General features: G+C 42.0%; 1 protein-coding gene across 8 annotated transcripts in view; it reads left to right on the top strand.

The window, feature by feature from the left end:
* ssbp2b (single stranded DNA binding protein 2b) overlaps positions 1-27666 on the top strand; it is a 318540-nt gene that overhangs the window by 60593 nt on the left and 230281 nt on the right. For all 8 annotated transcript variants that reach the window (XM_073067151.1, XM_073067200.1, XM_073067190.1 and 5 more), the window contains exons 2-3: positions 4611-4683; positions 5266-5327. In XM_073067151.1, the coding sequence (XP_072923252.1) occupies positions 4611-4683; positions 5266-5327 (135 nt within the window). The remainder of the gene's footprint in view (positions 1-4610; positions 4684-5265; positions 5328-27666) is intronic.

The raw sequence follows: 27666 nt of genomic DNA, 5'->3' as shown, positions 1-27666 counted from the left end.
ATTGGTATGTGTTCCTTCGTCTTACCCTTCCTGAAGTCCACAATCAACTCTTTCATCTTACTGACATTGAGTGCCAGGTTGTTGCTGCAACACCACTCCACTAATTGGCATATCTCACTCCTGTATGTCCTCTTGTCACCACCTGAGATTCTACCAGCAGTGTCAACGAATTTATAGATGGTATTTGAGCTATGCCTAGCCACACAGTCATGTGTACATAGAGAGTAGAGCAGTGGTGCTCTACTTGAGGTGTGCCAGTGTTGATCGTCAGCGAGGAGGATACGTTATCACCAATCTGCACAAATTGTGGTCTTCTGGTTAGGAAGTCGAGGATCCAGTTGCACAGGGAGGTGCAGAGGTTCAGGTTCTACAACTTCTCAATCAGGATTGTGGGAATGATGGTATTAAGTGCTGAGCTATAGTCAGTGAACAGCATCCTGACGTAGGTGTTTGTGTTGTCCAGGTGGTCTAAAGCCGAGTGGAGAGCCATTGAGATTGTGTCTGCAGTTGATCTACTGTGGCGATAGGCAAATTGCAATGGGTCCAGGTCCTTGCTGAGGCAGGAATTAATTTAGGCTAATTTCTAAATGGAGGGAAAATACAAAAAACTGAGGTGCAAAGGGATTTGGGATTCCTTGTGCAGGATTCCCTAAAGGTTAATTTGCAGGTTGAATCGGTGGTGAGGAAGGCAAATGCGATGTTGGCATTCATTTCAAAAGGACTAGAATGAAAAGCAAGGATGTAATGTTAAGGCTTTATAGGCACTGGTGAGGCCTGACTTGGAGTATTGTGAGCAGTTTTGGGCCCCTTATCTTAGAAAGGGTGTGCTGACACTGGAGAAGGTTCAAAGGCGGTTCATGAAAATAATTCCAGGTTTGAATGATGTGTCATATGAAGAACGTGTGATGGCACTGTGCTTGTAGTCACAGGAATTAAGAAGAATAAGGAGTGACCTAATTGAAACCTATCGAATGTTGAAAGGCCTCGACTAAGTAGATGTGGAGGGGATCTTTTCTATGATGGGAGAGTCTATAACCAGAGCACACAGCCTCAGAATAGATGGGTGTCCTTTTAGAACGGAGATAAGGAGGAATTTCTTTAGCCAGAGAGTGGTGAATTTGTGGGATTCGTTGCCACAGGCAGCTGTGGAGGCCAAATCTTCATGTGTATTTAAGGCAGAAGTTGATAAATGGCTGCCCTGATTAACCAATGGTCGAATTAACCGGAATCTACTGTATTATCCTTCAGTTATAGTAATAACTGCAATATTTGCTTTAATATCAGCAATATTAGTTGTTACCCTTCAACAGTTAAGTTCCTGAACCAGTGGGATAACTTCATTCACCTCAATACAGTCGGCCCTGCTTATCCGCAAGTTCTGCATGCACGAATTCAACCAACTGCAAATCGCGAAAACCCGGAAGTACTCTTCCAGCACTTGTTGTTCGGGCATGTATAGACTTTTTTTTCTTGTCATTATTCCCTAAACAATGCAGTATATTTACATGTATATTGTATTAGGTATTATAAGTAATCTAGAGATGATTTAAAGTATACAAGAGAATGTGCGTAACTTATCGTGGATCGGGCTCGACAAAAACCGGAAGTTCTCTAACTAAGTAAGTCGGAACAGGTATATCCGGTATTATTTAGTGTCAGTTACTCAAATGTTTGTCTTAGTATATAGTATATATTTTACCTTCCTATGCATATAAAACACTTAAGAAACGTATGTATTTCAGTAATTAAACCACTGCATTGCTTAGTAATAATTGTAACTTTCATCGGGGCAGGGCCTTTCTCACTTTATCCTTTAAAATTGTTCGGAATGTTGACCAACTGTAGCCTAACGCTTTTCCAATGACCGATGGCGTTTCACCTCTTTCCAGTCACTATTATTCCCATTTAATTTTCCATTGTGATCATGATTATTTTCGTGAACAGAAACACTGCTGATTCAGAGCTCCGCCGGGTCCTAAAGACCACTGCACTGAGACAGGTTAAATAAGGGACTTGTGCATCCACATTTTTTGGTATCCGCGAGGGGACCTGGAACCAATCCCCCGCAGATAAGGAGGGCCGACTGTACTGAACTGATCACTGAACACCATCTGCAGACTCACTTTTAGGACTCTACAACCTTGCATTCTCAATATTGTTTAGTTATTTTGTTTATTTTCTTATTGTATTTGCACAGTTTGTTTGTCAGTCTTTGGAGTTTTTCATCGATTCCATTGTATTTCTTTGTTCTACTGTGAATGCCTGCAAGAAGATGAATCTCAGGATAATATATGGTGACATATAAGTACTTTGATAATAAATTTATTTTAAACTTTAAACAATAGATTATGGCCCTCAAGGGGTCAACTAAGAAAACTGGAATAATTTGAAACAATGAGGTGCTAGTCTTTGGGGAAGTTAGTGCCTCTATGAATGCATAAATTAAAGTGGCTATATGGTCTTCACAATCATAATAAAATTTCCCAAGAGCTGGGACTTGATTGTCTGCCTGTTGCAATACAGCATGGAGTCCTGATTAAAGGACACCTACGCTTGAGTAAGAATTGTGTATCCACGTTTGTTTTATGTTTCCCGTATCGTGTCTTTGCTGGGTCTTGGTTGGACAACCTGATTTTGCATCTTTTGTAGCAGTCAAAATGAAATAACCATTGCAGGATTGGTTTGCCTGATCAAAATTTGATATATTATAGATAGATAGATAGATAGATACTTTATTCATCCCCATGGGGAAATTCAACATTTTTTCCAATGCCCATGTCATTTATCCTTTACTCTTTACTACAAATAGATTCTGTATTGAGTTTAGTGTCTATTTGTGGTAACTACATACCAGAGGTTAGTAACTAAACAGGCATTCTCTATTCATTCTTCCCTTTGAATAGCAGTTGTATCCACTGAATTCATGATATTTTCAAACTACATATGATATTGAAGGTCATTTTCATATTTTAGGCACCACAATCAAATAAAGTTGACAGGTACCTACCATACACTGGTAGCAATGTAGTTATGGGTGCCATGGTAGTGTAGTGTTATTACAGCTCAGGACATTCTGAAGTTTAGAGTTCAATTCTGGCACTGTCTGTAAGGAGTTTTTATGTCCTCTCCATATCCGCATGGGTTTCCTCCGGTTGCTTCAGTTTTCTCCCATAGTCCAAAGATGTACTGGTTAGTAAGTTAATTGGTCATTGTAAATTGTTGTATGATTAGGCTAGTGTTAATATAGTATTAATGGCAAGACTCTTGGGTATGTGGAGGATCAGACGGATCTTGGGGTCCGAGTCCATGGGACACTCAAAGCTGCTGTGCAGGTTGACTCTGTGGTTAAGAAGGCATATGGTGTATTGGCTGTCATCAATCGTGGGATTGAGTTTAAGAGCCAAGAGGTAATGTTGCAGCTATATAGGACCCTGGTCAGACCCCACTTGGAGTACTGTGCTCAGTTCTGGTCGCCTCACTACAGGAAGGATGTGGAAACCATAGAAAGGGTGCACAGGAGATTTACAAGGATGTTGCCTGGATTAGGGAGCATGCCTTATGAGAATAGGTTGAGTGAACTCAGCCTTTTCTTCTTGGAGCGACAGAGGATGAGCGGTGACCTGATAGAGGTGTATAAGGTGATGAGAGGCATTGATCGTATGGATAGTCAGAGGCTTTTTCCCACGGCTGAGAAGGCTAGCATGAGAGGGTACAATTTTAAAGTTCTTAGAAGTAGGTACAGAGGAGATGTCAGGGGTTAAGTTCTTTTACACAGAGTGGTGAGTGTGTGGAATGGGCTGCTGGCAACGATGGTGGAGGCAGAAACGATAGAGTCTTTTAAGGGACTCTTGGATAGGTACATGGAGCTTAGAAAAATAGAGCGCTATGGGTAACCCTAGGTAATTTCTAAGGTAAGGGCATGTTTGACACAGCTTTGTGGGCTGAAGGGCCTGTATTGTGCTGTAGGTTTTCTATGTTTCTAGTGTTAAAATTGGTGGGTTGCTGGCAGTGCAGCTTGTTGGGCCAGAAGGGTCTGATCCATGTTATATCTCTAAAATAAGTAATTTCAGCAACTGGTTTCCAGTAATGAGAAAGCACCAACACTAAAATCCACAGCTAACCATGGACTTTTCTGAGTACAATGTTCTATGCCATGGATAAATTTAGCTTGAAATGTTTCACTTGGTTGACTAGTGCTATTTTTTTCCTAATCAGTGTGTCTGGTGTTGTAATTTCTTGTTTTCTATCTCTATTTCCTACTCAATTTTTGCTCTTATATGTAAAAAGTAGTAAATAGACATAAAATTTAATCAGCATTAAATTAACGAGTTAAAATATATGTTCACCTTTGTAAATTTGTGTCCATTAGCTACAGGAAAACTCAATGTTACAGCAAATTTCAGTACTCTAAATTGTACCATGTTAAGTATAATTTATATTCTGTATATTGAAAAATAAAAATGCTATAAATATTTTGTGTTGCAGATTTAATTTATTGCCATGAATTAGATAGTTGAAATTTGTGATTTGTGAAGTGTGAACATTTTTAACTTGGCTTAAGCAGCATTTTTGATTGTGTGATAATGTTAATTAATTTGTTTGTCTTGCAGGTTAGCACTGTATGTATATGAATATCTACTCCACGTAGGAGCACAAAAATCAGCACAAACATTTTTATCAGAGGTGAGCCATTGTCCCAATGTCCTATTTTTATATTTCCCTAGTTTATGGATTCTCAGACTTGTGAACTTTGAGATTCTATCTTACTTATAAACTCAATAATAAGTGTCTTAAATGGTACTTTCAGCTTGTGTACTTTTTAAACATAATATACTTAAAGTTATGAAAATAAATGAGGTTACTGGTGTTAAGATAGACAACTGAAGTATTTTGAAGTAACGTGTGGTCACTACTTCACTGAACTTTGTTCCTAAATCAATTTAGATTCTTTATACCTTTATGTACTATTTAAAATTTTGTTACTTACTGGATCAGGAAGGCGAGGGGATTTAAATTTAGTTATTTTCAGAGACAACTTTAAAATGGTATCTGAAAGGTCAGTGTTAAAAATCCAAAGTGCACTAATGTTTACTGAATACATTCTGTTATTTTGAAGAATAGCTGTGAATTTACAGTACGTCAAATTTAACTCGTAAATTTGTAATAAGGCCATATGCTTAAGATCAAGGAACATAGGGTGGCTGTGTGTATTGTCATTTAAAAAATATATGTAGATATAATGATGTTATTTCATTTATTTTTTAGATACGATGGGAGAAAAATATTACATTAGGAGAACCACCAGGCTTCTTACATTCATGGTGGTGGTAAGTTAATTTAATAATGCTTAATAAGATCCAACCAGCAATGCTGGGATAAAAAGGACAGAACTGGGTATTAAAGTACTTCGTGATTTATTTTAATTAACCTTGCAAATTAACCTTGATTTGTTTTTGTGATTTACATTTATAATGTAAACACATAGAGCATAAAACATAGAACATTACAGCACATCAGGAGCCTTCGGGCCACAATGTGGCGCCAACATTTTAACCTATTCTAAGGGCAATCTAACCTTTTCCTCCTACATAGCCCCCCAGTTTTTCCATCATCTATGTTCCTATTTAAGAGTCTCTGAAATGTCCCTCATATATCTGCTTTTAACACAACCTCAGCATAATCTTCTATGCACCCACCACTCTCTGTGTAAATAACTTAGCTCTGACATTCCCTGTACTTTCTTCCAATCACCTTAAAATTATTTCAGATAAAATGTGATTCTGCTTTGATTTCAGAAAATGCTCAATGCGTGCATTGTCAACCAAACAACGTATACATGTTGGCCAACAAACTTCTTTAAATAATGGTGGTGTACATCAGATTTTCTACACTAGAACAACTTCTCTCTTTAATAAACTCTTTTCCTTTCCACAATTTGCATGTCATTTCAGAGAATAGTTCATTTGATTATTCATATGCAAGTTCTATTTTTATTAAGGTTTTTAAGAATTTATTTTACTCATTTAAAAATATATTTTAAATTAATTATTAAATGTATTTAAATATATTTAAAATAAATTGCATTTATTTAAATGCAAGGAGTATTGTAGGAAAGGCAGATGAGTTAAGGGCATGGATCACTACATGGAATTATGACATTGTAGCCATTAGTGCAAATTGGTTGCAGGAGGGACAGCTCAATGATCTTGGGTTCTGTTGTTTTAGATGTGGTAGAACGAGATGGATTAAAGGGGGTGGGTGACATTACTAGTCAGGGAAAATGTCATGGCAGACAGGACAGAGTGAAGAGCTTGTTTACTGAAGCTGTATGTGTGGATCTGAGGTATAAGAATGGGATGACCATGTTAATGGAATTATATTATAGACCACCTAATAGTCAGAGGGATTTCGAGGAGCAAATTTGTAGTGAGATTGCAGATTGTTGCAAGAAATATAAGGTTCTAATAGGTGATTTTAACTTTATACATATTGATTGGGATTCTCATACCGCAAAAAGGCTGGATGGGATAGAGTTTATCAAATATGTTTAGGAAAATTTCCTTAATCAATACATAGAGATCCCAACTAGAGAGGGTGCAATACTAGATCTCCTATTAGGGAGTGAGACAGGGCAGGTGACAGAAGTTTGTGTAGGGGAATACTTTGCAACTAGTGATCATAATCTCATTTGTTTAAAGGTAATTATGGAAAAGGGTAGGTCTGGTCTTTGGGTTGAGATTCTAAAATGGAGAAAGGCCAATTTTGATGTTATCAGAAAGCATCTGGCAAGTGTGGACTGGAACAGATTATTTTCTGGCAAAGATGTGCTTAGTAGGTGGGAGTCTTTCAAGAGTGAAATTTTGAGAATGCAGAATCTGTATGTTCCTATCGGAATAAAAGGCAAGAATAACAAGTTTCGGGAACCTTGGATTTTGAGAGAGATTGAGGCCCTGGTTAAGAAAAAGGAGCTGCATAACAGATAAGGGCATGAAAGAGCAAATGAGGTCCTCGAGGAGTATGAGAAATGCAAGAGAACACTTTAAAAGGAATTCAGAAAGGCATGATGTTGCTCTCGCAGACAAGGTGAAGGAGAATCTCAAGGGCTTCTATAGATATACTGAGAGCAAAGGATTGCAAGGGACAAAATTGGTCCTTTGGAAGATTAGAATGGTCATATATGCATGGTGCCAAAGAGATGGGGGAGATCTTAAGTGGATTTTTTTTGAATATCTGCATTTACTTGGGAAGCTGACACAGTCTATAGAAGTGAGGCAAAACAGCGGGGAAACATGAACTGTATACACATTACAGAGGAGGAGGTGTTTGCTGTTTTCAAGCAAGTTGAGATGGATAAATCTTCAATAAATCTCAGGGCCTCATGAGGTGTCCCACTGGACCTTGTGAGAGGCAAAGTGCAGAAATTGCATAGGCCCTAGCAGAGATATTTAATACATCCTTAGCATCAGGTGAGGTGCCAGAGGATTGGAGGGTAGCAAATGCTGTTCCATTGTTTAAGAAAGGGTCTAAATATAAGCTGCGAAGTTATAGATCAATGAGCCGGATATCAGTACTGGGTAAATTATTGGAAGGTATTCTGAGGAACAAGATATATATAAGTATTTAGATAGACAGGGACTGACTAGGGATAGTCAACATGGCTTTGAGTGTGTGGTAGGTAGTGTCTAACCAGTTTTATAGAGCTTTTCCAGGAAGTTACCAGGAAAATGGATGAAGGCAGGACAGTGGATGTTGTCTACAAGGACTTCAGAAAGACTATTGACAATGTCCCACATGGGAGGTTGGTCAAAAAGGTTCTTTAATTTGGCATTTAAGACATGGTCGTAAATTGGATTAGAGATTGGCTTTGTGAGAGGAGCCAGGGAGTTGTAGTGGATGAATGCTGTATGAATCTCTCTATGGATGCCTGCAACAAGTGGTGTGCCTCAGGGTTTGGTTTTGGGTATGTTGTCCTTTGATATCTATATCAACAGTCTGGATGGGAATGTCATAAACTGGATTAGCGAATTTGTGGATGACACCAAGTTTGGGGGCATTGTGGACAGTGTGGAAGGCTATCAAAACTTGCAGCAGGATCTAGACCAGCTGGAAAAATGGGCTAAAAATGACAGATGGAACTTAATGCAGACAAATGTGGGGGGTTACATTTTGGGAAGATACACCGGGGTAGAACTTGCATAGTGAACATAAGTCACTGAGGATTGAGGTGGAACAAAGGTACCTGGCAATACAGATCCATCATTCCTTGGAAGTGGTTTTACTGGTAGATAGTGTTGTAATGAGAGCATTTGGTACATTGGCCATCATAGATCAAAGTATTCAGGACAAGAGTTGAGATATTATGTTGAAGTTGTATAAGACATTGGTGAGACCAAATTTGGAGTATTGTGTCCAGTTCTGGTCATTTACCCACAGAAAATATATCAATAATATTGAAAGAGTGCAAAGAAAATTTACAAGGTTGTTGCCAGGACTTGAATCATAGGGAAAGGTTGAATAGGTTAGGACTTTATTCACTGGAGTGTAGGAGAATGAAGGGAGATTTGTGAGGCGTATAAATAGGGGTCTTTTTTCCATTGAGGTTGGGTGAGACTGAAACTAGAGATCATAGATTAAGAAAGGTAAAATGTTTAAGAGGAACATCTTCACTCAGAGGGTGGTGAGAGTAAGGAATGAGCTGCTAGCAGAAGTGATGGATTTGGGTTTGATTGCAATGTTTAAGGGAAATTTGGATGGTTACATGGATGGAACAGGTATGGAGGGCTATGGTCCAGGTTCAGGTTGATAAGACTAGGCTGATTAATAGTTTGGCACAGACTAGATAGGCTGAAGGGCCTATTTTGGTGTTGTAATATTCTATGACTATAAAAACTAAGGTTACATTTTAACCTCTACTACTGCAGTGAAAAGGCAGCAGATCATGATTCTGGATTAAAAGAGTCATGACATTTAATGGATAAAATGAAAAGCTGAAATACATCTGACATTTCAGCTTTAAATTAAGCATGTGCAAGCTTAATTTTTGTGGCAGCATGGAGAAAAGCTAATCCTTTCACCTTTGGGACTGGATTAGGATCTCTGCATTTTTGATAGAATGAAAATCTGTGTGTTGAAATCAGAGATTTCAAATTGGACTATACATGTGTGGTTGGTTGTTGTGCTGCTGGTTTGGAACGCATTGATCATAAATTGCAAAAGATCACGAGTGGCTGTGTTTGTTATTTTAAATATACCTGTGAAAATTGAATGGCCTTTTCAAACTGGGAATAATGTGAACTTAAATACAAAGAATTTAAAAGTTCAAAGTAAATTTATTATCAAAGTCCATATACTGTATGTCACCACATACAACCCTGAGATTCCTTTTCTTGTGGGCATACTCCAAATCCAATAACCATAATAGAAGCAATGAAAGACCATAGCCAGTGTGGGAAAGACAAACTGTGCAAATAGAAAAAGAAGTAATAATAACAAATGAGCAATGAACATTGAGAATATCAGATGAAAAGTCCTTGAAAGTAAGTCCATAGATTGTGGCAACAGTTCAGTGATGAGCCAAATGAAGTTATTCCTTCTGGTTCAGGAGCCTGATGGTTGAGGGACTATAACTGTTCCTGAGCTTAGTAGTATGAATCTTGAGGCTCCTGTACTACCTTCATGATGGCAACAGCGATAGAGAACATGACCTAAGTGATGGGGGTCTCTGATGGTGGATGCTGCTTTCCTGTGACAGTGCTCCGTGCAGATGTGCTTAATGGTGGGGGGGTGGGCTTTATCCAAGATGGGCTGGGCCATATCCACAACTTTTGCAATATTTTGTCTGTTCAAGGGATTTAGTGTTTCCATACCAGGCCCTGGTGCTGTTGTTGCCTGATCGTACATGCTTTTAGGTTTATCTCTGGCCAGTGGGCGGGGCGGGGGGGGGGGTGGAGAATGTACACGTGGGTTTATGCTGGCTGCTTTACTAAGGCAACTAAAAGTGTGGACAGAGTTTATGGATGGGAGGCTGGTTTTTCGTGATGTGCTGAGCTGTATCCACAACTCTGCTGTTTCTTGTAGTCATGGGCAGAGCTGTTGCTGTACCAAGCCGTGATGCATCCATTTAAAAATTGGTGAGGGTCAGAGGAGATATGTCATATTTCTTAGCCTTGGTGAGACGAGGACAGACTATTGGTGATGTTCACTCCTAGGAATTTGAAACTGTCAACACTCAAACTCTGCATTTTCGACATAAGTAGGAGCATGTGCACTGAGCTCTTCCTCACTGCCAGTCCCCTTCCGCCCCACTGTTCCTGAAGTCAGTGACTAGTTCTTTTGTTTCGATAACTTAGGGAAGTTGTCTTGACAATCTTAGGCCCTCTGTCTTCTTCCTGCACTCTAACTAATCATATATTCTCATAATTATTTTAGTAGTCTTTCATTGGTATTATCTTTGGGGAAGAATAATCAGTCAATGTTTTGGGACGAAACACTTCATTAGGATTGATGAAGAACATCCCCATTTAGTTTACAAGTGGCCTGTCACTTTAATTCTCCATTCCACTTCCCCTCTGACTTCTCTGTCTGTGGCTTCCTACACTTTCTACACTGTTCTAATGAAGCCCAATACAAGCCTGAGCGTCGGCATCTCATTTACCATCTCAACACGGGTGCAGCCTTTGGGACTTGACAGCAGATTCAGTGATTGTGAATGATGAGCTTTTCCTTTTTGTAGGAGAACCAACCAGCTCTCCTGATTGGTTATTTCATCAGTATTATTAATACTGATTTCCTTATCCTACAGACACTACTTGTTTTGCTAGATATTGTCTGCATCTTCTTTTTGGTACTAGAATTCAGCAACATGGTCATCTGCTTTTCAGTTTTATTTTGTCTTCATTTTTTTTTGTCGCTCTCTTGTTTCTCCCATTACCCTTATTAATCATACGGCTGTGTAACCTCAGGCCTCACCCTATCCGAGATGTACCTTCTGTTCTCTCATCTCCCACCTACTGCATCCTTCCTTCTCTGCAACTTAAAACTGCTTCTCTTCCTCTCTTTCCTTGTTCTGATTAAAAGAGTTAGCCTGAAGTACTAACTCTACTTTCAATAGATGCTGCTTGATCTGCTGAGTTTTTTTAGATTTTTTTGTTTAGTGATTTCCAGCGTTTTTCAAAGAAACTTGCAGATTTCCACTAACTAATTCCTTGTTTTACAACCATTTGCCATGAATTATTTAAATTATTAAAATCTCTCCCTCCCCTTTTTTCTTGTCAAAACACCCAGGATATATTTAGTACATAGATTAGATTGAAATAATATTTTTATTCATTTAGAAAGGTGAAATATCAGCATTTACTGTCAGGCTACAATTGCCATTGAAAATTTAGTTGTGAACACCTTCAATAGCTGCAGTCTTTTTTAGTGAAAGCATTTACATTGGGTAGGAAACTGCAGAACTTTCCAGGGGTGATGAACCCGTGGAGTGTGTGCCCAAAGTGGCATGCAGAAATTTTGTTGGCATACAGAATGTAGTCCTGTCCCTCAATTCTTTAAACCCCACCTGCAATATTTATTTATTTGGGGATACAGTGTGGAATAGGTCCTTCTGGCCCTTTAAGCCACACCATCCCAGCATCCCCACAACACCGTTAAACCCTAATCTAATCACGGGAGAATTTATAATGACCAGTTAACCTACCCGATGGGTCTTTAGACTGTAGGAGGGATCCAGAGCTCTCAGAGAAAACCCATGCATTCCACAGGGAGAATGTACAGGTGAACTCCGGAATGTGCCGAGCTGCAATAGTGTCGCACTAACTGCTACGTTACCGTGGCTCCCAATAACAAGATACATAATGATTCTCTTTACTGCCAAATAAAGCAGCGAATGATCTTTCACAACCCGAGAGCAGTGAGATGTTTTGTTAGGAAATTTTACATGCTGGCTTGGCGTCAGTTAGATGGTTGCAAGAACATGTGATATCGGATGATGCGTTTTGATATCCATTAGACATCGGAGCAGAATTAGGCTATTCAACTCAAGACTGCTCCGTCATTTGATCATGACTGATTTATTTTTCCTCTCAACCCCATTCTCCTGCCATTTCCCCATTACCTTTGATGCCTTTGCAGACCTGGTGTGCACATCAGTATTTGGATAGTGAATGGTTATTATTCCAAAATGTTTTTTTTAAAAGACTAGTATTAATAATTCTTGAACAGGTTTTCTAAAACATATCATTTATTTCATTCTCTGTGTTATACTTTTGTAATAGTGAAACAATGAATACATGTTCTTTTTCTTTTAAAAAAATCCATGATTGTTGTTACTAATTTAATTAACAATCTATGCACAAAATTACCAGGGTGCGTGAGATTTTTAAAAGAAAAATATCCCCAATTTGTTCTCACACTCTCAAAACAGTATTCCATCCCTAATTTAGATCTCATGATAATGAGCAACAATAATATATTTATATATTATGGTATTTGACAGAGGAAAACATTATGGTGGTGGTATTTCAAAGTGCTTACTACCCTCATAGAGGTCTGGACTGTAATAGCATCTGTCAAAACTGTCTTTAGTGATCTCCCGGTTGCCACCCACTTCAGCTCTGCTTCACATTCCCATTTGGATATGTCCATACATGGCCTCCTCTACTGCCATGATGAGGCCAAACTCAGGTTGGAGGAGCAACACTTCATATACCGTCTTGGTAGTCTCCAGCCCCTTGGCATAAACATTGAATTCTCCAACTTCTGGTAATTCCCTTCCCCTCCCTTCCCCCATCCCAGTTTCACTCTGCTTCCTCCTCCAGCTGCTTATCACCTCTCTCATGGTTCTGCCTTCTTCTACTACCCATAGTGCTTTCCCCTTACATTCCTTCTTCACCTCTCCAGCCTATCCCCTCCCTGCTTCCCCTCCCCCACCCCTTGATCTTACCCCTTACTGGTTTTTCACTGGCACCAACCAGCCTTTTCCTTCCCACCCTTTCCTTCCACCTTCTTTATAGGGCCTTGCCCCCTCCCTCTTCAGTCCTGATGAAGGGTCTCGGCCCGAAACGTTGACTGCTCGTTTCCGTGGATGCTGCCCAACCTGCTGAGTTTCTCCAGCTTGTTGTGCGTGTTGCTTTGACCCCAGCATCTGCAGTGTATTTTGTGTCTTTAGTGAATAACTGCAGTTTAGGTGTCATGTGTGTTATTGCGTTAGGGTTGGGATTCTGGTTGATGGAGGGAGTTGATTGATATTCTGTGTTAAATGGGATTCTCTGCCCTGACAGTGTCACTGTGTACTATTGTATTCCTCTCCAGAGGCACAGTTAGTACAGCTGGCACAATGCTGCTACTAGTGGAGTGTTTGCTTCCTGACTCAAAAACCCCAGATTCAGATCTGTCCTCAGGCACTGTCGGTGTGCATTTTGTATGTTCTCTCTGACTACATGGCTTTCTTTTGTGGTTCTCTACTTTCTTCTCACTTCCAAATATGTATTGGTCATATGTTAATTGTCACTATAAAATTAATTTGTTTATTTAGATACAGATCAAAAGCCCTTCCTTTGAGCTGCACCATCCAGCAACTCACCTATTTAGTCCTAGCCTAATCATAAGATAGTTCACAATGACCATGTGGTGAACTACATATACCTGTCTGGATACGCCCCCCTGCTGACTGCTCCTGTGGCTCCTCCCAAGGACCCCGGTATAAAGGCGATTGGAGGCACAGCCCCGGCCTCAGTCTCTAGGAGGTTGTGTGGTAGTCGCTTGCTGCTTGTGCTTTCTTCCAGCCAATAAAAGCCTACCTTAGACCAATTAACCTACCAACTGGTATGTCTTTGGACTGTGAGAGGAAACCAGTGCACCTGGAGGAAATCCACATGGTCATGGGGAGAATGTACAAACTTCTTACAGACAGCGATGGGAATTGAGTCCTGGTCACTGATACAGTAAAGAGTTGTGCTAACCACTGCACTGCCATGCCACCCTAAAATGCTTCTATTTTGTAGGAAATTGATGGGACTGCAGTGTGCACTATCTGTAAGGAGTTTGTATGTTCTCACATTGACTGTGTGGGTTTCCTCTAGGTGTTCCAGTTTCCACTCCCAAAAATACACAATTAGGCTTGGTAAGTTGTGGGCATGCTATGGTGGTGCTTGAAGTGTGGTGACACTTGCAGGTTGCTCAACACAAACCTCACTGTTTTGATTTGATGTAAAATAAGGCATTTCACTCTGTGTTTTAATATTCCAGTGATAAGCAAAGCTAATACAATAAAAATAGGCGTAGCTTTAGTGTGGATGGTTGACTGATGGCTTGATGAGTCAAAGGACCTGTTTCAACATTGTAGAACTCAGAGCTCCAAGTTCTATGAGGAATATATCTTTTCTGACTTGTGATTTGCAGATGATGCAAAGACTTTGGGGGAATATGATGTGAATCATTCACCACAGGATATCTATTTCCTATTCGCCTTTGTAGTAATATGTGTTGTTGTTGCTCTGACTGAGTCTCTGGTCAAAGGAAAACCCCAGGATGTTGAATTGGTTTGGTGGTTTGTTCATAGTTGAGGATGGCCATTTGTGTGGCACAGTTATTACTGCCCACTGTTAGTTTGCATCTGGATGTTGTCAAGTTCTTTCTGCATTTGCTTCATTTACTAAGGGGCTGTGTTTGGAATTTAATTCAGTGCAACCATGACCAGATATTACCACTTCCCGTGATAGAAGGAAGGTAATTGATGAAGGTCTTTCTGCTTAAAACACTATCTTGGGGAACTCCTACAGCAATGTCCTATCAATCGCAACCACTTTCCTTCGTGTTATTCCAGATGCCCATTCAGCAATATGACCACTTCTGCTTGCTTTTATGCTTGGGTAAATAATGTTTTGATGTGGAGGGAATTTGCAGTCATCACACCTCAGGAGTTCAGCTCTTTAGATCTTATTTGAATGCAGGCAGTGATATCTGCAGCTGTGTGGCATTGACACACTGAGATAGAGTGTTGGGAAGCAGGTTATTTGACACTGAGTGAGGCATGACAGCACTGTCAACAACACTGACTGTCAGATAGCTGATGATTGACAGGAAATGGCCTGATTGAGTTTGTCTTGCATTTTATGGACAAGACATAACAGGGAGACTTCCCATGTTGTCTCATTGATGCTTGTAACTGTATTGGAACAACTTGTTAGAGCTATGGCTGCTTTACTAGTCTTCAGCAGTACACAGTGCTTGTAGCTGTTTCTTTACATCGAAGGGAGTGAAATGTATCACCTGATGTCTGTGAGACTGGGCCGTGGACTGTAGGTTGAAGGCAAAGAGGAAAAGGACTTGTTTTGCTTCGTTGTTTTGTTGTGGCTGCTGCTGTTGTTGATGTTGTTGCTTGTGTTGTTCAGCTGAACATTGTGGGCATACTATGTTGACACCAGAATGTGTGGCAGCACTTGAGAGCTGTCTCTAGCACATCCTTGGGCTGTGTTGTTTGTTAACCCGACCAATGCATTTCACTCAATACACATGTGAATAAATAAATGAATCTGAATCTGAAGGGTGCATTTTGTGATGGTATGAATCTTAAGATTATCCACTCTGTTTAAGGATGGAAACAAATGCTTTGACCTTGTCTTTGGCTTTTGGTCATTGTGTTGAGATCAGCTGTGACTCAAAGTAAATTCATTATCAATGTATGTATATGTCATCATATGCTACCTCGAGGTTCATTTTCTTGTGGGCATTCACAGTAGACACAAATAAACAATAGAATCAATTAAAAGCTACACAAATGACTAATGTACAAAAGAAAAAATGCAAATACTAAATAATAAAAATGTTGAGAAAATGAGTTATAGAGTGTTTGAAAGTGTGTCCATAAGTTGTGGAATCAGTTCAGAGTTGAGGTAAGTAAAATTATCCACACTGGGTCAGGAACCTGATGGTTGAAGGGTAAAAGCTGCTCCTGAATCTGGTGGTGTGAGACCTAAGGCTCCTGGATGGAGCCTCCACCTCCTCCTGTAAATGTTTTATGGTGCATGTCATCCACGACTGAAAGTTTTGGGACTGCAGAGCTGCAATTGGTTGTGGAATCACAAAAGTCTGTTAAACACTTCTATTGCAGTTAGATTGGCATGTCATGGTAAGTTGCATATTTGCTGCATTGGGCCCTGATTTTTTTGGTATTCCTTCTGTAGGCTCTTCTACATTCCTCACTGAGCCATTTTAATTGATGGTATGAAAGGGTGAGAGGTATGCTGAATTGTGAAATTATAGATGGTCAAAGAAAACAATTCTACCACAATTAATGGTCTCCAATGTCATTTTTCATTGATTCTGTTGTATTTCTTTGTATCTCCTGTGAAGCCCGCAAGAAAATGAATCATAGAGAAGTATATGTTGATATATTCGTACTTGAATAATAAACTTATTTTGAACTTTGTACAGTGCCTTATGGTCACCAAGTTTTAAGAGGACACATCTGATTTATCTGATTCTGCCTAATAAATTACTGTGATTATGTTGAACAACATTATAGGGAGAATACTTTGCGTAAGATCATTATGTTTTCTCCACAAGGGCAATGTGGTATTTCTATCAAAACTGTCATACTGGGAATGCGCTTTTAACAGGTACAGTACATTGGTGAGGATGAAGTCAGAAATGTATATCTCTAGTGTTGATTCACTCAGCACTTGCTGTAGTCTTAGACTTACTGTGTGTACTTAAACACTTAGTCATCTGTAGTGCTAAACCACCCAGAGTGTATCTTCAGCTGATGCTATTCTCAATGCTGCTCATCATGGAGGAGGGCAGAGGGTGCAGAGGAGTCTTCCTAGTCTACGGTTGACCTGATTTCATGTGACATCATGCAGGCTGGAGTCAAAACTGAGTTACTCTCTTCTTGCATTTACTACCTCACAGCTATCTCTTAAAATTTGGCTGAAAGGGGTGACTCTGCTCTCCCAACCACCTCCCTCATGGATTCCCAGTGTTAGAGTACTGCATCTCTGTGCATGTATCACATACAGTTAGATGTATCACATGTAACCAAAGAGCAAGTGGTTCTGCTAAAGATACTGACAAAAGAGACAACTTTCAGACCTAACATGAGGAAATCTGCAGATGCTGGAAATTCAAACAACACACACAAAATGCTGGTGGAACACAGCAGGCCAGGCAGCATCTATAAGGAGAAGCACTGTCGACGTTTCGGGCCGAGACCCTTTGTCAAACCTCTTCACTTTGGACATTATGCCATCACTTGGTATGCATGCTGGTAAAACTATTCAATACAGTTGATGTAATATTTGAGGAATAACCATTGGAATAAATTTGCATTTAAGAATGTGAGGGGAATTCACTTGGGACACAATTCAAAGCTGCAATCAGGATACAAACACTGAAATGGTAATGAAAACATGATCGTATTCTTCTTGGCTGAGTCACAGGATTCTGCAGTCAGCCCTGAAGAAGGGTCTCTGCCCGAAACTTCGACATGTTTACTCTTTTCCATAGATGCTGCCTAACCTGATTGTTGCTTTTGATTTCCAGCATCTGCAGACTTTCTCACGTTTGCAGCTGGGTTTGGTGGCTATCATAGAAAATAGATATAAGCTTGTATCAGTGATCATAGACGTTGACTAGATTCAAATACTCAAACTGAAGAACTGCGTTATTGAAAGGTTCATGTCATTGGACAGGATATCTCATAAGAGTCACTCTTCTTGATTCATTTGAACAGACTATTGTGGAATTGGGAAGTGCTAACTAGCCTTCACAAATAGGATCTGGTAAAAAAAAAAGCAACACACACAAAATGCTGGAGGAACTTAGCATAGAACATAGAACAGTACAGCACAGTACAGGCACTTTGGCCCACAATGTTGTGCCGACCCTCAAACCCTGCCTCCCATATAACCCCCTACCTTAAATTTCTCCGTATACCTGTCTAGTAGTCTCTTAAACTTCACTAGTGTATCTGCTTCCACCACTGACTCAGGCAGTGCATTCCATGCACCAACCACTCTCTGAGTGAAAAACCTTCCTCTAATATCCCCCTTGAACTTCCCTCCCCTTACCTTAAAGCCATGTCCTCTTCTACTGAGCAGTGGTGCCCTAGGGAAGAGGCGCTGGCTGTCCACTCTGTCTATTCCTCTTAATACCTTGTACACCTCTATCATGTCTCCTCTCATCCTCCTCCTCTCCAAAGAGTAAAGCCCTAGCTCCCTTAATCTCTGATCATAATCCATACTCTCTAAACCAGGCAGCATCCTGGTAAATCTCCTCTGTACCCTTTCCAATGCTTCCACATCCTTCCTATACTGAGGCAACCAGAACTGGACACAGTACTCCAAGTGTGGCCTAACTAGAGTTTTATGGAGCTGCATCATTACATCGTGTCTCTTAAACTCTATCCCTCGACTTATGAAAGCTAACACCCCATAAGCTTTCTTAACTACCCTATCTACCTGTGAGGCAACTTTCAGGGATCCGTGAACATGTACCCCAGATCCCTCTGCTCCTCCACACTACCAAGTATCCTGCCATTTACTTTATACTCTGCCTTGGAGTTTGTCCTTCCAAAGTGTACCACCTCACACTTCTCCAGGTTGAACTCCATCTGCCACTTCTCAGCCCACTTTTGCATCCTATCAATGTGTCTCTGCAATCTTCGACAATCCTCTACATTATTTACGACACCACCAACCTTTGTGTCATCTGCAAACTTGCCAACCCACCTTTCTAACCCCATATCCAGGTCGTTAATAAAAATCACAAAAAGTAGAGGTCCCAGAATAGATCCTTGTGGGACACCACTAGTCCCAACCCTCCAATCTGAATGTACTCCCTCCACCATGACCCTCTGCCTTCTGCAGGCAAGCCAATTCTGAATCCATCTGGCCAAACTTCCCTGGATCCCATGCCTTCTGACTTTCTGAATAAGCCTACCATGTGGAACCTTGTCAAATGCCTTACTAAAATCCATGTAGATCACATCCACTGCACTACCCTCATCTATATACCTGGTCACCTCCTCAAAGAACTCTATCAGGCTTGTTAGGCACGATCTGCCCTTCACAAAACCATGCTGACTGTCCCTGATCAGACCATGATTCTCTAAAAGCCCATAGATCCTATCTCTAAGAATCTTTTCCAACAGCTTTCCCACCACAGACGTAAGGCTCACTGGTCTATAATTACTTGGACTATCCCTACTACCTTTTTTGAACAAGGGGAAAACATTCGCCTCCCTCCAATCCTCCAGTAGATAGATAGATAGATAGATACTTTATTCATCCCCATGGGGAAATTCAACTTTTTTCCAATGTCCCATACACTTGTTGTAGCAAAACTAATTACATACAATACTTAACTCAGTAAAAAATATGATATGCATCTAAATCACTATCTCAAAAAGCATTAATAATAGCTTTTAAAAAGTTCTTAAGTCCTGGCGGTAGAATTGTAAAGCCTAATGGCATTGGGGAGTATTGACCTCTTCATCCTGTCTGAGGAGCATTGCATCGATAGTAACCTGTCGCTGAAACTGCTTCTCTGTCTCTGGATGGTGCTATGTAGAGGATGTTCAGAGTTATCCATAATTGACCGTAGCCTACTCAGCGCCCTTCGCTCAGCTACCGATGTTAAACTCTCCAGTACTTTGCCCATGACAGAGCCCGCCTTCCTTACCAGCTTATTAAGACGTGAGGCGTCCCTCTTCTTAATGCTTCCTCCCCAACACACCACCACAAAGAAGAGGGCGCTCTCCACAACTGACCTATAGAACATCTTCAGCATCTCACTACAGACATTGAATGACGCCAACCTTCTAAGGAAGTACAGTCGACTCTGTTCCTTCCTGCACAAGGCATCTGTGTTGGCAGTCCAGTCTAGCTTCTCGTCTAACTGTACTCCCAGATACTTGTAGGTCTTAACCTGCTCCACACATTCTCCATTAATGATCACTGGCTCCATATGAGGCCTAGATCTCCTAAAGTCCACCACCATCTCCTTGGTCTTGGTGATATTGAGACACAGGTAGTTTGAGTTGCACCATATCACAAAGTCCTGTATCAGTTTCCTATACTCCTCCTCCTGTCCATTCCTGACACACCCTACTATGGCCGTGTCATCAGCGAACTTCTGTACATGGCAGGACTCTGAGTTATATTGGAAGTCTGATGTGTACAGGGTGAACAGGACCGGAGAGAGTACGGTTCCCTGCGGCGCTCCTGTGCTGCTGACCATCGTGTCAGACCTACAGTCTCCCAACCGCACATACTGAGGTCTATCTGTCAAGTAGTCCACTATCCAATCCACCATGTGAGAGTCTACTCCCATCTCCGTTAGTTTGTGCCTTAAGATCTTGGGCTGGATGGTGTTAAAGGCACTAGAGAAGTCAAGGAATGTAATCCTCACAGCACAACTGACCCCATCTAGGTGAGAGAGTGATTTGTGCAGCAAATACATGATAGCATCCTCCACTCCCACTCATTCCCATGAACCATTCCTATGAACAACGAGGACATAAAGATCCAAGCCAGAGGTTTAGCAATCTCTTCCCTTGCCTCATGGAGCAGCCTGGGGAATATTCCATCAGGCCCCAGGGACTTATCCATCCAACTGTATTTTAACAACTCCCACACCTCCTCTCCCTTAATATCAACATGCTCCAGAACATCAACCTCACTCATATTGTCCTCACCGTCATCAAGTTCCCTCTCAGTGGTGAATACTGAAGAGAAGTATTCATTGAGGACCTCGCTCACTTCCACAGCCTCCAGGCACATCTTCCCTCTTTTATCTCTAATCGGTCCTACCTTCACTCCTGTCATCCTTTTGTTCTTCACATAATTGAAGAATGCCTTGGGGTTTTCCTTTACCCTACTCGCCAAGGCCTTCTCATGCTCCCTTCTTGCTTGTCTCAGCCCCTTCTTAAGCTCCTTTCTTGCTACTCTAATTTCCTCAATAGACCCATCTGATCCTTGCTTCCTAAACCTCATGTATGCTGCCTTCTTCCACCTGACTAGATTTTCCACTTCACTTGTCACCCATGGTTCCTTCACCCTACCATTCTTTATCTTTTTCACCAGGACAAATTTATCCCTAACATCCTGCAAGAGATCCTTAAACATCGACCACATGTCCATAGTACATTTCCCTGCAAAAACATCATCCCAATTCACACCCGCAAGTTCTAGCCTTATAGCCTCATAATTTGCCCTTCCCAATTAAAAATTTTCCTATCCTCTCTGATTCTGTCCTTTTCCATGATAATGCTAAAGGTCAGGGAGCGGTGATCACTGTCCCCAGATGCTCACCCACTGAAAGATCTGTGATCTGACCCAGTTCGTTACCTAATACTAGATCTAGTATGGCATTCCCCCTAGTTGGTCTGTCAACATACTGTGACAGGAATCCATCCTGGACACACTTAAACTCTGCCCCATCTAAACCCTTGGAGCTAATCAAGTGCCAATCAATATTAGGGAAGTTGAAATCACCCATGATAACAACCCTGTTATTTTTGCACCTTTCCAAAATCTGCCTCCCAATCTGCTCCTCGGTATCTCTGCTGCTACCAGGGGGCCTATAGAATACCCCCAGTAGAGTAACTGCTCACTTCCTGTTCCTGACTTCCACCCATACTGACCAAAAGAGGATCCTGCTACATTACCCACCCTTTCTGCAGCTGTAATAGTATCCCTGACCAGTAATGCCACCCCTCCTCCCCTTTCCCCCCTCTCTATCCCTTTTAAAGCACTGAAATCCAGGAATATTGAGAATCCATTCCTGCCCTGGTGCCAGCCAAGTCTCCGTAATGGCTACTACATCATAATTCCATGTATGTATCCAAGCTCTCAGTTCATCACCTTTGTTCCTGATGCTTCTTGCATTGAAGTACACACACTTTAGCCCTTCTACCTTACTACCTTTATACCCTTTTTTCTGCTGCTCTTTCCTCAAAGCCTCTCTATATGTTAGATCTGGCTTTACTCCATGCACTTTTTTCACTGCTCTATCGCTCCGGGTCCCATCCCCCTTGCAAATTAGATTAAAACCTCCCGAACCATGCTAACAAACCTACCAGCAAGGATATTGCTCCCCCTTGAGTTCAGGTGCAACCCATCCAATCTGTACAGGTCCCACCTTCCCCAGAAGAGATCCCAATGGTCCAAAATTCTAAGACCCTGCCCCCTGCACCAACTCCTTAGCCACGCATTCAACTGCCATCTCCTCCAATTCTTACCATCACTATCACGTAGTATTGGCAGCAATCCTGAGAATGCCACCCTTGAGGTCCTGTTCTTCACCCTTCTGCCTGGTTCCCGAAACTCACACTTCAGGACCTCATCCCTCTTCCTGCCTATGTCGCTGGTCCCAACATGTATCACGACTTCTGGTTGCTTTCCCTCTTGTACCAGGATGTCATGCACCCGGTCAGAGACATCCCGGACCCTGGCACCCGGGAGGCAACAAACCATGCAGGTTTCCTTCTCATGTCCACAAAATCTCCTGTCTGCTCCCCTGACTATAGAGTCTCCAGTGACGACAGCTCTCCTCTTCTCTGTCCCATCCTTCTGCACCACAGGGTCAGACTCAGTGCCAGAGGCCCTGCCACCATGGCTCACACCTGGTCGGTCGTCCTCACCAACAGCATCCAGGACGGTAAACTTATTATTCAGGGGAATGGCTACAGGGGTGCTCTGCACTACCTGTCTACTCACCTTCGCCTTCCCCCCTCGGACTGTCACCCAACGACCTGCTTCCGGCAGCCTAGGTGTGACTACCTCCCAGTAGCTCTCATCTATGACTGCCTCATTCTCCCTTATGAGTCGAAGGTCATCCAGCTGCTGCTCCAGATTCCTCACACGGTCTTCCAGATCGCCCAGCCGCAAGCACTTCTGGCAGATGTGACTCTGCGGGAGAGGGGAGTTCCCCCAAGTCAGCCACATCTCACAGGAGAGGCACATCACCATCTCAGGAGTCATTGTAAAGACTAACTGGGAACAAACTCGTCCTCCGCCTCTTCTCGTCGAAGCCTCTCGAGTCAAAGCCTCAAATCTCCACTCCTTCACTGGCCCACTCACTCACAGGCCTCTTTCCACAGGCCGCTCCGCTTGAGGTAACCTGCTATTTATTTGTTCTTTTCAAACTGCTTGGTCACCTGACCTCGATTGCCCAATCAGCTGCTTGCAGCCCATGCAGCATCTATGAGAAAAAACTACAGTTGATATTTCGGACCAGAACCCTTTGGTAGTACTGGAGGAAAAAAGCTGAGTAGTAGATTTAAAAGGTGGGCGACGGGGGGAGAGAACCATCAGGTGACAGTTGAAACCTGGGCTGGGAGGAATGAAGCAAAGAGCTGGGAAGTTGATTGGTGAAGGAGACAGAAAGCCATGGAAGAAAGAAAAAGGGGAAGGAGCACCAGAGGGAGGTGATGGATGGACAAGGTGATAAAGTGAGACAGGGAAAAGGGGATGGGAAATGGGTCAGGGGGCATTACCAGAAGTTTGAGAAATCGATTTGCATGCCATCAAGTTGAAGGCTACCCAAATGGAATATAAGATGTTATTCCTCCAACCCAAGTGTGGCCTCATCACAGCAGTGGAGGAGGCCATGGATGGACATATCATAATGGGAATGGGAAGTGAAATTAAAATGGGTGGCCACTGTGAGATCCCACTTGTTTTGGCAGATGGAGCATAGATGCTTGGTGAAGCGGTCTCCCAATTTATGTCTGGTCTCACTGATGTACAGGAGGCCACACTGGGAGCACCGGACCCCTAACAGTCTCACAGATGAAGTGTTAGAAACATAGAAAATAGGTGCAGGAGTAGGCCATTCGGCCCTTTGAGCCTGCACTGCCATTCAGTATGATCATGGCTGATCATCCAACTCAGAACCCTGTACCTGCTTTCTCTCCATACCCCCTGATCCCTTTAGCCACAAGGGCCATATCTAACTTCCTTTTAAATATAGCCAATGAACCGGCCTCAACTGTTTTCTGTGGCAGAGAATTCCACAGATTCACCACTCTCTGTGTGAAGAAGTTTTTCCTCATCTCGGTCCTAAAAGGCTTCCCCTTTATCCTTAAACTGTGACCCCTCGTTCTGGACTTCCCCAACATCGGAAACAATCTTCCTGCATCTACCCTATCCGATCCCTTTAGAATTTTATATGTTTCAATAAGATCCCCCCTCAGTCTTCTAAATTCCAGTGAGTACAAGCCTAGTCGACCCAGTCTTTCTTCATATGAAAGTCCTGCCATCCCAGGAATCAATCTGGTGAACCTTCTCTGTATTCCCTCTATGGCAAGAATGTCTTTCCTCAGATTAGGGGACCAAAACTACACACAATATTCTAGGTGCGGTCTCACCAAGGCCTTGTACAACTGCAGTAGAACCTCCCTGCTCCTGTACTCAAATCCTTTTGCTATGAATGCCAACATACCATTTACCTTTTTCACTGCCTGCTGTACCTGCATGCCCACCTTCAATGACTGGTGTACAATGACACCCAGGTCTCGTTGCATCTCCCCTTTTCCTAATCGGCCACCGTTCAGATAATAATCTGTTTTCCTGTTCTTGCAACCAAAGTGGATAACCTCACATTTATCCACATTAAATTGCATCTGCCATGAATTTGCCCACTCACCAAGTCACCCTGCATCGTCTTAGTATCCTCCTCACAGCTAACACCACCGCCCAGCTTCATGTCGTCCGCAAACATGGAGATGCTGCATTTAATTCCCTTGTCTAAATCATTAATATATATTGTAAACAACGGGTTCCAGCACTGAGCCTTGCACTACCCCAGTAGTCACTGCCTGCCATTCTGAAAAGGTCCCCCATTACTACCTCTCCAGCATTATTTTCCAGCAGTCCAATATAAACTCTCGCCTCTCTTTTATTCTTTATATATCTGAAAAAGGTTTTGGTATCTTCTTTGATGTTATTGGCTAGCTGATCTTCATATTTCATCTCTTCCCTCCTTACGGCTCTTTAGGTGCCTTCTATTAGTTTTTTAGAAGTCCTCTAATTTCCCACGAATTTTTGCTGTATTATATATGCCCTTTCTTTTGATTTTATGTTGGCTTTGACTTCTCTTACCAGTCATGGTTGCGTCATTTTGCCTTTAGAATACTTGTTTGAGATGTATCTATCCAGCATGTTCCGAATTGCTCCCAGAAACTCCAGCCATTGCTGCTCTGCTACCATTGCTGCAATTTTTCCTGTAAAGTTGAATCAGGTTTGTGGATTGAGACAAGTGAGACAGAAAACACTGACTGAGTAAGTATATTAATCTTTTATTAACAAACAGTAAAGATTTGACCGACCAAACATTCATGTTCCGCAAGTTGCAGACACTACAAAGCTGAATATTAAACAAATGTACATCCAACAAATATACTTAGTTAAAAGCATGTGCAGAACATACCTTCCCAATGGTCCTGTGCACTTATATACCCTGGATATTTGAAACTGGACACCAGGCAACTAACCTATGGGAACACAAAGTATACTGCAGATGCTGTGGTCAAATTAACACGTACAAACAAGCTGGATGAACTCAGCAGCTCGGGCAGCATCTGTTGAAATGAGCAGTCAACGTTTCAGGTCGAGATCCTTCGTCAGGCAACTAACCTATTGGGAAAACAGTTGTATTTTCTAAACTAACCAATCACAATGGAAGCGACTTTTGACAATCTTTGACAATAAATATACTTTGAACTTTGAGCTACCTGGTGTTGTAAGAAGTGCTGCAACTCGGAGTAGAGACAACTCTCTCTAAGTGAGCAGGTGTGGTGATTGAGATTGGGGTAACAGTGTGCCAGTGGCAGTCCAGCTTTGAAACCAAGACTGAAAGGAGAACAAAGAAGTCAGAATTAGGTTTATTATCATCATTAAAAAAGTTAAAGTCTGTCCCAAGCCTTATAGGCTCATCAGGCCAGTGCTTATGCTGGTTTCTGTGGTTCTGTGGCATGAAGCGAGATTCCCCCACTCACCCCACACAGATAGGATGCCAGTCTATCGGGAGGTTAACCAGATACCAGTTGCCGGTACCCATTTTCAGCTGGGTGGACTGAAGCAGTGTGTGGTTAAATGCTTTGCTCAAGGACACAACATGCTGCCTCGGCTGGGGCTTGAACTCACGACCTTCAGATCGCTAGTCTAACGCCTTAACCACTTGGCCATGTGCCACACAATCACTGACCTATGTTGGGACATATATTGTTTTGTGGAAGCAGTATGGTGCAATACATAAAAAATTAGTTTTAAGCTACAATAAGAAATAAAAAAAAGTGATAAATAAGTGATAAAAAAAAGTACAAAATAAGAGGTTTTGTGGTGCATTAAGAAAGTTGATGGAGGAGAAGAAGAGCTGTTCCTACAACATTGGGTATGGGTCTTCATGCTCCTGTACCTCCTCTCTGATGGTAGTAATGTAAAGAGGGCATGTCATGGATGGAGAGATTCTTTCATGATGGATACCACCTTCTTGAGGCATGTCTTCTAAGATGTGAGACATTTCTGGGAGACAGTAGGGCAGTAGTTTGAGGGAGTGTAATGGATGCTCATCGCTGACTTTAAGATATCTGCCAGTATGGAATAGACCATCTTTCTCACTGAGAGTCTATGTGAAGCAGACGTTGCATCAAAGTTGGGTTTATTGTGTTACGTTCCCCAGTAACCAGGTAGTTTTTCCAGCAAAGATAGATGGAGGTACCGAAGCCTGATGCTACTATTTTCAAACGTTTTTATTTATAAAGGGGCACAAACGTATGGTTAATACAAAACATTCAGATCATATACGTCGTCACAGCTCAACCTAAAGCACAGGTATGGTAATAATCAATCAGAAATAAGCTCTACAGTTGTCTAGGGGTAATGTAGATATATATTGTTTACTGGATATTTAAAAGTCTTTTTGCGGTCACTGCAGTTCCACCAGCCGCCGTCGGTTGTGGTGTCGCGTTGGTGCACTTTTGTTAGAAAGAGAGAGAGAATGACACATTTACCCGACAGGTTTTCCAACCTGTAGGAGGTAGTCGGAAGTCTCGTTGGGGAATGGACTCTCATCCGTGGCTTCCCCTGTAGCTAGGCCATTCTTCTGTGGTGAAGCCGCCAATCCCAGGCAAGGGAAGGACGCACACAAACCCCACCACCGGCTGTCGCTCTCTAAACGCAGTCGCAGGAATTCTCGCGTATCTTCTGGTGCGTCTGGCGCCCCGCCTCGGCAGCCCACCTTTTATCTGGACTGGCAGGGTTGAAGATGTCCATCAGGGTAGGGGGGCGAGGCAATTCTTCCCCCATCACCCATCTCACATTGCCCTGAGATTTTGCACGTAGGCCAATTCCTTATCCCACAAAGGTGTCTCCCAAGACAATGGCTATGTCCGAGGCTTTTGTCTTGTTGAGCGACCAGCCCACTTTGCCCGAGGGCTTTACACGTGGTTTTCATGAGACAATAGTCAAAGAGTCGCTTTATTCTGCTTCCCTGGGGAACGTGGTCTTCAGCACGTCTCCCTCTCTCTCTTGGGTCATTTGACCCCCCCTTGACTAGGGCTCTTGCGAATCTCACAAAGGAGGGGACTGGGGTCATAACAATTGTCATTTGCACAAGTTTAAGATGGCGCTACTGAAGGTGTGTGACAGCTTACTGGTAGTTGGA

This window comes from Hemitrygon akajei, chromosome 2, assembly GCF_048418815.1.
Source record: "Hemitrygon akajei chromosome 2, sHemAka1.3, whole genome shotgun sequence".
NCBI lineage: Eukaryota > Metazoa > Chordata > Chondrichthyes > Myliobatiformes > Dasyatidae > Hemitrygon > Hemitrygon akajei.
The sequence above is the reverse complement of the archived record's forward strand: the minus strand, read 5'-3'. Positions and strand labels throughout refer to the sequence as shown.